This window comes from Schistosoma mansoni (genome assembly GCF_000237925.1).
Source record: "Schistosoma mansoni, WGS project CABG00000000 data, supercontig 0142, strain Puerto Rico, whole genome shotgun sequence".
NCBI classification, from domain to species: Eukaryota; Metazoa; Platyhelminthes; class Trematoda; order Strigeidida; family Schistosomatidae; genus Schistosoma; species Schistosoma mansoni.
Window position 1 is genome coordinate 764637 of NW_017386042.1, and position 13188 is coordinate 777824.

At 41.2% G+C, this 13188-nt stretch overlaps 1 protein-coding gene across 1 annotated transcript; it reads left to right on the plus strand.

Moving 5' to 3' along the window:
- Positions 1 to 1412: 1412 nt before the first annotated feature.
- On the plus strand, positions 1413 to 7349 carry Smp_168920 (WD-repeat protein, putative; the record flags this gene model as incomplete). Its single annotated transcript, XM_018800108.1, has 7 exons — positions 1413 to 1454; positions 2011 to 2228; positions 2266 to 2293; positions 2329 to 2550; positions 2585 to 2905; positions 4489 to 4751; positions 7146 to 7349. The coding sequence occupies exons 2-7, from the start codon at positions 2094 to 2096 to the stop codon at positions 7347 to 7349; spliced, it is 1173 nt and encodes a 390-aa protein (XP_018646578.1). The 5' UTR covers positions 1413 to 1454; positions 2011 to 2093.
- Positions 7350 to 13188: the final 5839 nt, after the last annotated feature.

Here is a 13188-nt window from a genome sequence, read left to right on the forward strand (position 1 = left end):
ATACCACGACGCGCTATGCTGACTAGTGTAGGGGATGGTTTGAAGAAAGTTAGGGGCGGCCAAACTAAAACGTGGCATTAGAGCTTGAAGTCAATAATTTCTAGTCTGAGCCATGTTGGTAGATGCAGACTACTTGGTTAGGGTCCGCGTGACTATCGTAACCAATGGTTGGAGACTCTGTGGTTTACGCCTATGACCAGATGTGCAATGGAACACCAAACATGTATTTAAGTTCATATCCTTCAGCAGTTTACCTTCGTCGTAAATGTAATGAGTATGGGTAGTCTGAGAAGGGATAGAATTATTCTTGCATACATTTTGGAACTTATTTAGGCTTCCAAATGCCCTGGTGCGGCTGAGAGTAGGGACAGTTCGCTCTCATTCTCGAAATGCTCTCACATGGCCACGCGTATATAGCCTCTGCCAGGAAAGTCCTACTCAATGCCTTCTTGTGACATTACTGTTGTTTACGAAATAGAGAGGATGAAAAGCGAGTGTCCAGCGATTTAACCGGGTTGGTGGACGCACAAAGTCCACCTAGGGGAGTTGGAAAACCCTCATTCCAAACCAATGCTCCACATGGGCTCCAGTATCCTGAGGGAACAAATGGCGTATGAACCAATCGTTGGTCACCGGCTACCATGGAACGGCATCTCCTCACGATGCTCCACTGCCTTGTGAATCAGACCTTTAGGTCGAAGGCTCCGGGTGTGGCCTCCTAAGAAAACCACCTGTTTCAGTTTGGGAACCTGGGCAGTATCACAACCCTCACACAAAACAAAAGAGGCGCATACGTATCTGGTGCCTCGTTGTACCAATATTCATATATTTAAATAAGTAAAACCATCAAATTCAATTCAGCTTCCGAAACGCTTGTTCAATTTTATGCGTTGAAACGCCTTCCTTAAATCCACTGCAATGTTTGTTGAATATGAATTAATACAAACGGCACTTAATCATTATTAAAAGATGTTATTTATCGCGAAAGTACTACAAACACTTAAGAATTACAGGTTACTGGAGATTTCGTCTTGCGTAGAACGGCGATTCACACAAAATCAGAGTATCTTCGACTGTTAAGTTGTTTTCAATACGCTGTTTTGTGGACCTCAATAAATTTTAAACGAGGACAGTGAGGTTCCGTAACGTAATTTGTATACCAGGTCAATTTACGAAGCAACAAAAGAGCGAAATTTTACACTAGAAAACAGAGAAAGGTAAATAAACGCTATTCGCATTGATTTTGCGAATTCGCTACAGCAAAACACGACTCAAATATGAGAAAACCCGACATTCGTGCAGTCCAACGGACACCCAACAGACCCTCAACAACTCAGATACGGAATAACCGCTTTTTGTCCGGCCATTCAAGGTCGTTAAAATGAAACGGCGGGCTGCTTTTTTTCACTGACCTTTTTCACCGTGCCGAAACAAGAACACAACAGTCAGGACCGGTACGTGCCTCTGAAGTAAGAATGCGGTGTACTGGCACAGCAGGTATATTTTCAAAATTGAAAAACGGGGTTACAGTACAAGAGGGTAAAGTTAATACAAAATAGTCTTATCCGTTGTTCTGCACGTTCAGATCGCGTAGGACTTGTTCCTCTTCTTTCAATGCGTTTACTCTTTGTTGTCCTGCAATAACAAAAACAAATTCACATTAGTGTATTGATTTTTATATCGTTACAGCACGGCGAGATAGGGATGTCTAATGGTTCAAGACTTGATTGGTCGGGTCGATAAATTTAACTGGGCAATTGCTTTTAGATGACAGCTAATGGGACGGAGGATTCACAACCATCTCACCGAGAGATTTACTCCAACAGCAACTCCAACCGACTGGCCATGTTGCACACTACATTCTTTTGGCTTCTGGTCCCAATTGTCTGATTGTCTTCATGTAACACTTGTGTAATTCTGATTGTCGGTAGCTTTTATTCATAAATGTAACTGCATTGTATCTACTAACTGAGTCACTGAATCACTTTGTTCCATTGTTTTCTCTTACAGATTCTCACAAACACGCTGCTGTGCACACCTCAACATAGCGTCAGGCTGCATACAAACCTACTGGGGTCTGTGGGCTACTCGTGATGTCCAATATCTACCACCCATACAGAGTCCTTGGCCTTTGTTCCTCAGATGTACCTTTCGTTGTAAAATATATACCAAACTCAAGTGCATATTATGCTATAGTCCCCACAGGAGAACGGTTTAATATATATAAAGTAGGTCTGATGCCGAATAAGACTTAATTCCTAACAGCTTCCAAGACTGACTCTTATTGGATCAAGTAAGCAATTATGCTTCCATGATAATTCTTGACAGGCGATCCTCTTGAATTCCCAATTAAGTGTTTCACTTCTTGTGGTAACGTTCTGGTTGCTGCTTCTAGAGAAACGATTTATATTTTTCGTAATTCTCGTTATCTGCTGCAAAGACTTCAGCACCATACAAATATAATCACCCATTTATGCTCTCTAGAGAATTCGTTTCTGGTTTCAGTTGATGAAGGCGGTCTTACTCAAGTATGGAACAGTAAATCGTGGGGTAAGAACACATTGACGACTAGTGCATTTTACAGAGGTTGTATCTCACATAGAATTCTCGACAAAGGCTTTCTGTGTTACATCACTGATTAATCCTATCAATTACAAAAACAAAGTACTCTTTGGAAGCTATCAAGGTCCGTTGCAATTGTGGGACGTCATATCTAGGAAGTTAATCTACTGGTTCAAAGGATTTGATTCTGCTGTGACGTGCCTACAGCAAGCCCCAGCGTTTGACGTCTGTGCAATAGGTCTCGCCGATGGACGTGTCGTCACTCATAACTTGAAATATGATGTTACATTAATGGTCTTTGCTCAAGATGGTGGAGCGATTACATCTATCGGTTTTAGAAGTGGTATGTTTGGTTTGATGCTGCAGATATAATTTGCTAAATTTTGCAAATTTTCATTATGTGATACCATTTCCTCACATGGCTCACTCATAAGCATAATTAAGCACGCCTGTTTGTCGTGTTTACCAAGACCAAATAAATATGTGATAGGTTAGTCAGTCAGTCAGTTAAACCCTATATAAAACCTGACACATCTGTACATCACCTCAAATTAACACACCTCACGCGCACAGAGAAATATAATTGTCTGGGCGAATCCCACAGAAATACAGGTAGATTAGCACTAACTGTAATGAAAAAATTAGACCTCGGAATTCCGATTCAAAAAGAAAATATGGACTACTCAAGTGAAAAAAAATTTATATGGTATTTAGAAACTTAGAATCTAGACAAAGACAAGGAGTGAATATACCCGCACTGTTGCAAACGATTCTAAACCATGCCACCCAGTCTCCAAGCGTTGGTTACGACAATCACGAGGATCCCAACCAGGTAGTCTTCACTTATCCGCATGGCTTAGTCTAATAGTAAATGTCTTCATGGATCGATACCATGTCTTAGCCTCGTTGCGCCTAGCTCCCAACGTATTGCACTGGTCATCGTCGCACGTCCGGGTAGTCAGTGGATAGGAATACGTGACACATGTCCCAACCGTCCCAGTTAAGAATGATTTACCACCTCGTCAACCAACTTACCATGCTTACCTAGTACTTTGCGTCTAACTTCAGTATTGCTAATTCGATGGTCCCGAAATACACGAGCAATGGTTCGAAGATACCTATGACCAAATAGTGTTAACCTACGAACATCCTTTGTCATGAACGTCATATTCCGCAGTCATAGCATAGGACAGAGACCTGCAGCGCATTGTATCCGTCCTTTAGTTGATAGACGGATGTCTTTCCTCTCAAGTTACGCAAGTCGGAAAAGTAACAGGGTTTTCTTGATCTGTGGCAGTATTTCGTCAGACTTCACCCTAACAGGTATTTTGGAACTCCTAAAGTGTTGTGATCAATATGCCTAACTACTTCACTTTCTATCATTAGTTTAGGCATTGTCAAAGATCAGTTTTAAAAATTTTACGTTCGGAAAGAGGAAACTTTGACAAACCGAGTAGCACCGTGTGTTTGCATAGTTACATACTTATACGTATTCGGATCATAATCAGTTTTACTCACAACTGTATGATAAACCTAATGACTGTGCGCTACTTGATATGTAGTAAGTTTTGTTAGGGTTAGATTCAATGTTTTTAAGTTGCTACTACTGGAAAAACAAAGTTAGTTGCATGCTTATAACATCAGGTTTGTCTGAGATAACATTGACACTACTAAATGCACTTTGTTGACCTGATATCTCAATTAATCTTGTATGATTTGGTATAAAAACAACTATCTGTATGCTTGTGTGACTTCATATATTTTGTCAGTAGTCTTATCATATAGCTCTTATGAGTTTTTAAAAATATTGGTAATTAGATCGGCCATCTGTTCATTAATGACGGACTCTTGAAGTGTACAATACAAACATTTCATTTGGCGTCTTTAATCATATTTTCAACTGAACATTTTAAATTCTTTGATTAGGTTCACATGGTTTGCAAAATCCTACAAATGTTGATGAGAAGGGTAGGATCACTTTGCTACCTGATGACAATAATGATGTTTATTTGATTACTGGTTGTGAGACAGGATATATCAACTGTTGGAAACTTCAAAATAATGGAAAAAGTAGATCAGTTGGCGAAGCTCGCAACTTACATTGGGGTAGTGTAATAACCATATATTGCATTCCTGGAGGTGATGGTGCCAGTGCAATGGTAACGTCTGGAACAGATAATTGTATAAAGGTAACGGCATTGCTTTCGGTTATTTGCAATCTCATGTTTTAAAAATGATCAAGTACTTTTTTGAAGCTTCATACTTAAGCGTCTGCATTCCCAAAATTTCTGAAGTTACTCAAGTCTTCTATCTCTACCAAGGCATTAGCCAACTACTAGATATTCCCAAGCAACACTCTTAGAATCTCCTTTCCAAGTTTCCTAAGCTCTCAACGTCCGCTTCCAGCTTTCGACGCCCTGTGTTCCTCGATTCATCACTTTCCCGTTTGCCTTGAGAATTTCAAGTTAGGGTTTGCCATGTGACTCAGTTTAGTGGTTTCCACAGTGCGTCCTATCCACCCAACGCCTTTTCTTAACTTCCTTAATTGCAAGTTGGTTTGTTCTCAGTCAGAGCATGTTATTGCTGATGGTCTGTAGCCAATGGATCTGGAGTATTATGCGTAGATACCTGTTTACAAACATCTGTACCTTATTATGGGGGTTGTGTTAGTTCTCCAAGTTTCAGCTCTTTACGATAGAACTCTTTTGACGTTAGCGTTGAAAATTGTGACTTTGTTCTTGAGTGACAGTTGTTTTGAGTTTCAGATAATCTTCAATCGTAGGAATGTGCTACCATTGGTTTATTGATTTGTGTTTTTATGTCCGAATCAAGTCCTCCTTGTTTATCGATGTTGTTGTATAGGCAGTGGAGGTTTCTACTTCTTCCAGAGCTTTTCCATCTGGTGTGATTCTGTTGGTGCTCACTGTTCTACGCTCCATGATCTTCCTTTTTCTCTTGTGAATGTTGAGGCCTATTTATTTGGAAGCCGCTGGTATACTGGGTATCCTCGTCTGCGTTTGCTTTCATGTATGCAATTAGGGGTCTGAGTCATCTCCAAAGTCCATATCGTCCAGTTGTGTCCTCTGTATTCCATGCTCCTCCTTAGATATAAGGGTCCTCGTCATCCAGTGGACAGATAGTAGCAAGGAAATGGACGAGAGTATGGAGCCTTTTCTGACACCGGTCCTTACTTGGAACAAGTCTATGAGTTGCCATCCATGATCAATTGTTCATTTCCTTACAAAACCCAGTTTGTTGGTCTCTAGGTTGGACGTTATGCAACATTTCATTCAGGTTAGTAATACTGTTGAAGACTTTGTTTAGTACTGGCACTAGAGTAATGCCTCTTTCGTTCTCACACTTATTTTGTTTGAACACAAATATTGGTACAAGGGGCACCAGATATATATGTGCACCATACAAAAATTGTCATTTCATTTTGATTGTGTGAGGGCTATGATACTCCCTGAGTCCCAGACCGAAGCAAGTGGTTTTCTTAGGGGGAACACATCCCGCGTAAGTTAGTCAGCTACACACCCTGAGACTCTGACCTAAAGGTCTGACCCATACGGCAGTGAAGCAACGTAAATAGATGCAGTCTGATAGTAGTCGGTGACCAACAATTGGTTCATACTCCATTTGTTTCCTCAGGGTAATGAGGCCCATGTGCACCATTGGTTTGGAATCATGGGCGATACGTATCCGGTGCCCTTTGTGCCAATATGTATGTGATTAAATAAATAAATAAATGGGTGATAATGCCATAGGCATGCAATCCGCACTTAATCAGTTGGCAATCAGTGTCCGCAAGTACGATATGTGCTTTGCACCCTCCAAGTGCAAAATACTCCTACAAGACTGACAGGATTCTAATCCTGTAATCACCCTGGATGGTGAGCAGATTAAAGTAGTTGAGAAGTTCGTGCATCTAGGTAGCTAAATAAGTGCTGGTGGTGGCGTGAGTGATGAGATCGATGCACGTATAATGAAAGCCAGAGCGGCTTATGTCAATCTGGGCCATCTTTGGCGCCTTCGTGATGTTAGTCTGGCTGTAAAAGGTCGGATCTACAACGCGTCGGTGAGAGCAGTTTTGCTCTATGCTTGTGAAACCTGGCCTCTCCGAGTTGAGGATGTTAGACGACTCTCTGTGTTCGATCATCGTTGTCTCTGAAGGATTGCTGACATCCAGTGGCAACACCATGTTAGTAATGCAGAGGTTCGGCATCATGTGTTCGGGCGCAGAGACGATGATTCAATTGGTGTCACCACCTTGAAACACCGACTTCGGTGGCTTGGACATATTCTATGAATGTCCTTCCAGAGAATTCCATGTCGTGCATTATTTGCCGACTCTGAGACTGGTTGGAAAAAGCGGAGAGGTGGTCAGTGTATGACATAGTGTCGTGTTATCTTTTCTCTTCCTATTTTCATTGTTTTGTGTGGCGCATATGTATCAGGTGCCCTTTTGTACCAATATGTATGTGCTTAAATAAATAAATAAAATTCAATTTTTACGCCATTGCACACAGAGATAGCGTATACACTAAATCCTCATTGTTTTTACTTTAATGTCTTATCTACAGGTTTCTTACTTCGATCGGTCTGACGGTAGTCCACGTACAATATATCGTCGAATAGGTCATTCTCGACCTCCGAATCGCATATTATTTTGGCCCGGGAGTTCAGCGGGTGGTGGGTTATTACTTAGCGCCGGAAAAGATGGCGTACTTCGGTATGTCTTATTTCTCCAGTTATCCTCAATCACAATTACCCATGGTAATAAATAATAGTTATTTTATTTGTTATGTTAACAGTGACTCAGTCCTACCTTATTCCTTCGTAATTCTTGCGTTACTTTCGTCTTGTTGTTATTATAATAATTGCTACTTTGTCTATTCGTCAGTTAAATGAGCACATGCTTGCCAGCATATACAATCAAAGCTCCATAAAAACAAAATTCTGGTCGATACCACGCTTGTATTCGGTAATAATTAATACATAGAATCACAAGTCATCAACAATATGAGAGACGATTTATATAGTAGGGTTTAGTTTTATATAAAGGTCCACGTGTAGCTATTATGAAAAAAAGTGACTAAAAAGAAAAAAACTGTTAAACATTCTTTTTGATCAAAGGGAGTTTATGGTGAACGTTCCATCGAATGATATTAGAAAGCTAGTAACCAGATCTAAGCCCAGTCTTGTCAAACTTAACATGAATATCGTTAGAAAATAAGGATTCAATGTTATACAGTTTATTAGGTTTGAACTCCCAGATTTGTGCGGATTGTCTAAAGTTCACAAACCAATAATTCATTAAGATCAACATTGTGTACTTACAATTCACGTACACATGAATCGACAAAATGATTATCAAGACTCATGTGCGATAACTTCAGTAAGTTTCCTTTGAAAGATATGTTTAAACTAAATAGTATTCACAACGGCAATAATATTATGGAAGAATGTGTGCAAACCTTTGATGTAAACTTTATTTACTAACATATCTTTGGTCAAAAATATAGACATCCTTTGTGACTACATATCTAGTAACTTTCCTCTCTTTCCTTTTCGGCTAACACAACTGGAAAATTTTCATATAGCCAGATCCCTTGATGAATTTAAACAGAGCAAGAACAACAAGGTTTGTAAAACAAAGTGAATTTATCAGTATTTCACGGTTTCTTATCAGCTGCATACAACCTAAAACTACAATTATGACAATAAATATGATTATTAACAAATGCTTAGCATACTTAGTTTGTGAAGTCTAGATATATGTTCGAAACATAACCGAAATCATGATTAAAAAATGAATAGTGTGTAAATAAACATAGTTAAAATCGATGTGTATTTATTTACTAGAAGGTAGATAGTTCAGAGATTATGTAAAGATAATGGAATTAATGAGTGATTGGGTAATCGCTCAACATGGTAAAATTGACATACGCGCACATTATTAAGATTGTTAGAGGTGATTATCAGAAGACGAAATAAAAACAAGGATAAAAGGTTAGGGATAGGGTTGGTAAAAAGGTTAAAAGTTAAAATTATTAAATGTTATTAGATGAAACCCAACTCCGCCTGTAACTCTTCTAGAGTAACTGCCGGTCCCAGGCCCGGGTAAAGGATGAGGGTTGGGCATGGGGTTAGCGACCCCATCCCATAGAAAACTAACTCGCTAAAAACACGATGACCAGAAAAAATAACTCAAACCATTTAAACTCTGCCCTGGAAGTTGAAAAAAGAATTATGACGCCTCATGATAAAAGCCGAGATCCTTCGGAAGTCACGAGGCCGAAGTCCCGTCTAACAACCAGAGCAACAATTGTTATAGGTACATGAAACGTCCGGACAATGTGGGAGACTGGGAAGGTCAGTCAAATAGCAATTGAAATGAGAAAATACAAATTGGCAATACTTGAAGTCAGCGAAACCCATTGGACACAAGCTGGACAACAAAGGCTAGATACGGGAGAGATGCTGCTGTACTCTGTTCACGAAGAGGAAAATGCTCCATGCACTCAGGGAGTTGCTCTAATGTTGTCCAGAGAAGCACGAAATGCACTTGCAGGATGGGAATCTCATGGATCCAGGATATTCAAAACATCATTCAAAACAAAGAAGGAGGGGATCACAATGAGTGTTATGCACCCACAAATGATAGCAACGACGATGATAAAGATCAGTTCTAATCGAGACTGCAATCAATCATAGCAAAGTGCTCAAGAAACGACCTCACCATCCTGACGGGAGATCTAAATGCTGAAGTCGGAGTGGAAAACACAGGATACGAAGATATAATTGGACGTCATGGACCAGGAGAGAGAAATGAAAATGGGGAAAGATTTGCAATCCTATGTGCATTCAACAAATTGGTAGTAGGCGGCACAATATTTCCACGCAAACTCCTACACAAAGCTACATGGATCTCGCCGGACCACACCACAGAGAACCACGTAGATCATATTTGTATCAGCAAAAAATCCGAAGGATAATGGAAGATGTGAGAACCAGGAGAGGAACTGACATGACTTCAGATCACCATCCGGTTGTGGCCAAGATGAAACTGAAGCTAAAGAAACACTGGACAATCGGGGAACAGCATTTCAAAGGTTCAATAATCCTTTCTTCGAGATACTAACAAGCTCAACCAATTCAACATAACTTTCAACAACATGTTTCAAGCTTTACAGTATCTACTGAAAGAACAAGAAACTACGATGGAGTACAACTGGAAGGGGATCAAAGAAGCACTAACTTCAACGTGTCAGGAGGTTCTGGGTCGCAAGAAACATCATCATAAGCAGTGGATCTCTATGGGAACCCTGGACAAGATTGAAGAAAGGAAGAACGAGAAGACAGCAATTAACAACAGTCGAACACGAGCAGAGAAAATCAAGGTGCAAGTAGAGTGAGCAGAAGCAAACAGGCAAGTGAAGAATAGCATTAAAGCCGGCAAGCAGAAATACACGGGAAACCTAGCAACGATGGCGCGAAAAGCTGCAAGAGAAGGGAATATGAAACAACTATATGATACAACGAAGAAACTGGCAGGGAGATATAGTGAACCAGAGACCAATCAAGGACAAAGAAGGAAAGACAATCGCAGAGACTGAAGAACAGAGGAAAAGATGGGCAGAATACTTCGAGGAACTGCTGAATAGGCCCGCTCCATTAAATCCACCGGACATCAAAGCAGCACACACAGACCTTCCAATAGATGTCGCCCCACCAACGATCGAAGAAGTCAAGATGCCCATCAGACATATCAAGAGCGGGAAAACAGCAGGACCTGAAAATATACAAGCTGAAGCGCTGAAGTCAGACATTGAAGTAACTACAAACATGCTTCACCTTATCAAGAAGATTTGGGAGGAGGAACAAAGGCCGACGAACTGGAAAGAAGGATACCTCATCAAGATACCAAAGAAAGGAGATCTGAGCAAATGTGAGAATTACAGAGGCATCAGTTTGTTGTCAGTACCAGGAAGAGTTTTCAACAGAGTGTTGCTGAACCGGATGAAAGACGCAGTAGACGCCCAACTTCGAGATCAACAGGCTGGATTCCGTAAGGATCGATCGTGCACAGACCAAATTGCGTCACTACGGATCATCGTTGAACAATCAGTTAAGTGGAATTCGTCGCTATACATCAACTTCATTGACTATGAGAAGGCGTTTGACAGTGTGGACCGGAGAACATTATGGAACCTTCTTCGACACTATGGAGTTCCTGAGATTGTCAACATTATCCAGAACCCATACGACGGACTACAGTCAGTCAGTCAGTTACAACATAGAACTTCGTACGTACGTACATCAGTTCGAGTTGCCATACCACATTAACACAGAGATGCAGTTGTCGATTCGAATCCCATAGTGGTAGAAGTAGTAAGAGTATAAGCAGTAATCGGAAAGATTAGGGTCTGAAGATGTTATTGAAGGAGTATAATCCAGTGAAATAAATTTGAAAAGCGAAAATAATAGAAACATGAAGAATTCAGAAGATTAGAATTTGAGAGAACACAAAGAGTGGATGCACCATCACCATTGCAAACGATTTTGAGCCATGTCATTCAAGGTCTCTAACCATCGATTGCCATCATATCGCGGATCCCAACCAGGTAGTCTACACCTACAAGCATGGCTCAGTTCACTTCTCAGTGACTTCATGGTTTTGTGCCACGTTTAGGTCTGGCCGCCCCTAGCTTTCTTCCGACCTACTTCTACACCATAAAACATTGCACGTCGGGGCAGTCGGTGGTTGGGTATAGGATACACGTGTCCCAGCCATCTCAACTGATGAAGTTTCACTACTTCACTAATCGATTTGCCATCCTTACCTAGTACCCGTTTCCTAACAACTACATTGCTTACCCGGTGGTCCCAGGATATACGAGCAATGCTTCGAAGATACCTATGATCGAATACTAGTAGCCTACGAATATCCTCTACTCTTATCGGCCATGTTTCACTGCCATAAAGTAGGACGGAACGGACTGCTGCACAGTAAACCCGTCCTTTGGTTGCTAGACGGATATCTCGCGTACGCCATAAATGACGCAAGTTAGCGAAAGCTAGCCGAGCCTTCTGTATCCGTGCTGAGATTTCGTCACAAACCAGACCACAAGAACTGATGAGACTCCCAAGATAAGTGGAGCGGTCAACACGCTCAACAACTTCACTCCCTATCATTAGTTCAGGTGCCGATGCAACCCAATCCTGAATTAACATTTTGCACTTTGAGGGGGAGAATCCCATCCCAAATATGCCTGCATAGTTGCTTATAGTGGTCAGAAGACTCTGCATTTTGTCAGCGTCTTCACCAAATAAAACCATGTCATCGGCATATTCTAAGTCAACAAGTGAGTCTCCCGGTAAAAGTTCAACTCCTGGAGATTTAGATGATGAAAGTGTTATCTCTAAAAGCATGTCGATGATAAAGTTAAAGAAGAATGGAGAGAGCGGACAGCCCTGACGAACACCACTTGAGGTAATCAATTCTGATGACAGTTCGCCATAGGCTCTAACTCGACCAGTTGTGTTCGAGTAGAGAGTCTTTATGAGGTTAATGTACTTCTTTGGTACTCCTTTCAGTGACAAACACTGCTATAGAACCTCACGATCAATGGAGTCAAATTCCGCCTTAAGGTCAAGAAATACTACGATTGTGGGACGTCTAAATGAGTGCCTATGTTCTAGGACCTGACGTAAAGTGAATATCTGGTCTATACAACCACGTCCAGGTCGAAAACCAGACTGGTTTTCTCTGGTCTGCTCTTCACAAGCTTTGGTTAGGCGTCGAAGTATTATTGAAGCTAATATTTTAGACACTATATTAGTCAAACTGATCCCTCTGTGATTGTCACAAGAGGACTTTTGTCCTTCCTTATAGACTGGCACAATCAGTGATTGGGACCAGTCAGATGGAATTACGTCCAGTTCCCAGATTCTACCTAAGACCTCAGTCAATCTCGCTGCTAGTACTGGACTACCATCCTTAAAAATCTCAGGAGTAAACCTGTCAGGGCCTGCAGCTCTCCCTCGTTTCAGATTTCCTATAGATTTTTCAACCTTGTAGAGAGTTGGAGGATTTACATTAATTTGCCATTCAGGACGACTGGGGATTGTGGGTAACTGAAGTGTGGCTGAAGGCCAGTTGAACTGATCCCTAAAGTGTTCTGCCCATCGATCCAATCTCCTGGATTGAGAATGAATGATATGCCCATCTTTATCTGAGATAGTTTCGCTGATATTTGGGTTCCTAATACCGGTTTCTTTAACAGATCTGAACAGTTGTCTGCTGTTACCTATTGCCGCTGCCTTTTCCATATCTCTTGCTTTCGCTACCCACCACTGTTCGCGCTCATTGCGTAGGCTTCTTATTAGCCTGCGCTTAAGTTGATTTCGCTCTTCCTTATGTTCAGAGCCAGATGGGATGAGTTTTCGAGCGTCTATCAGTGCGGTAGATGCTGCTGAGATCCAGTGTTTCTCCCCAACCTTATAGTTGACCGTACTAGCAGATATCACTGCCGTCTCCACAGATTTTCGGATGTCATTCCAGGCTGCCTTGGGGTGGGCACAACTTGCATGGCTGCCTAACTGTATTTGTAGGTGTTCCTG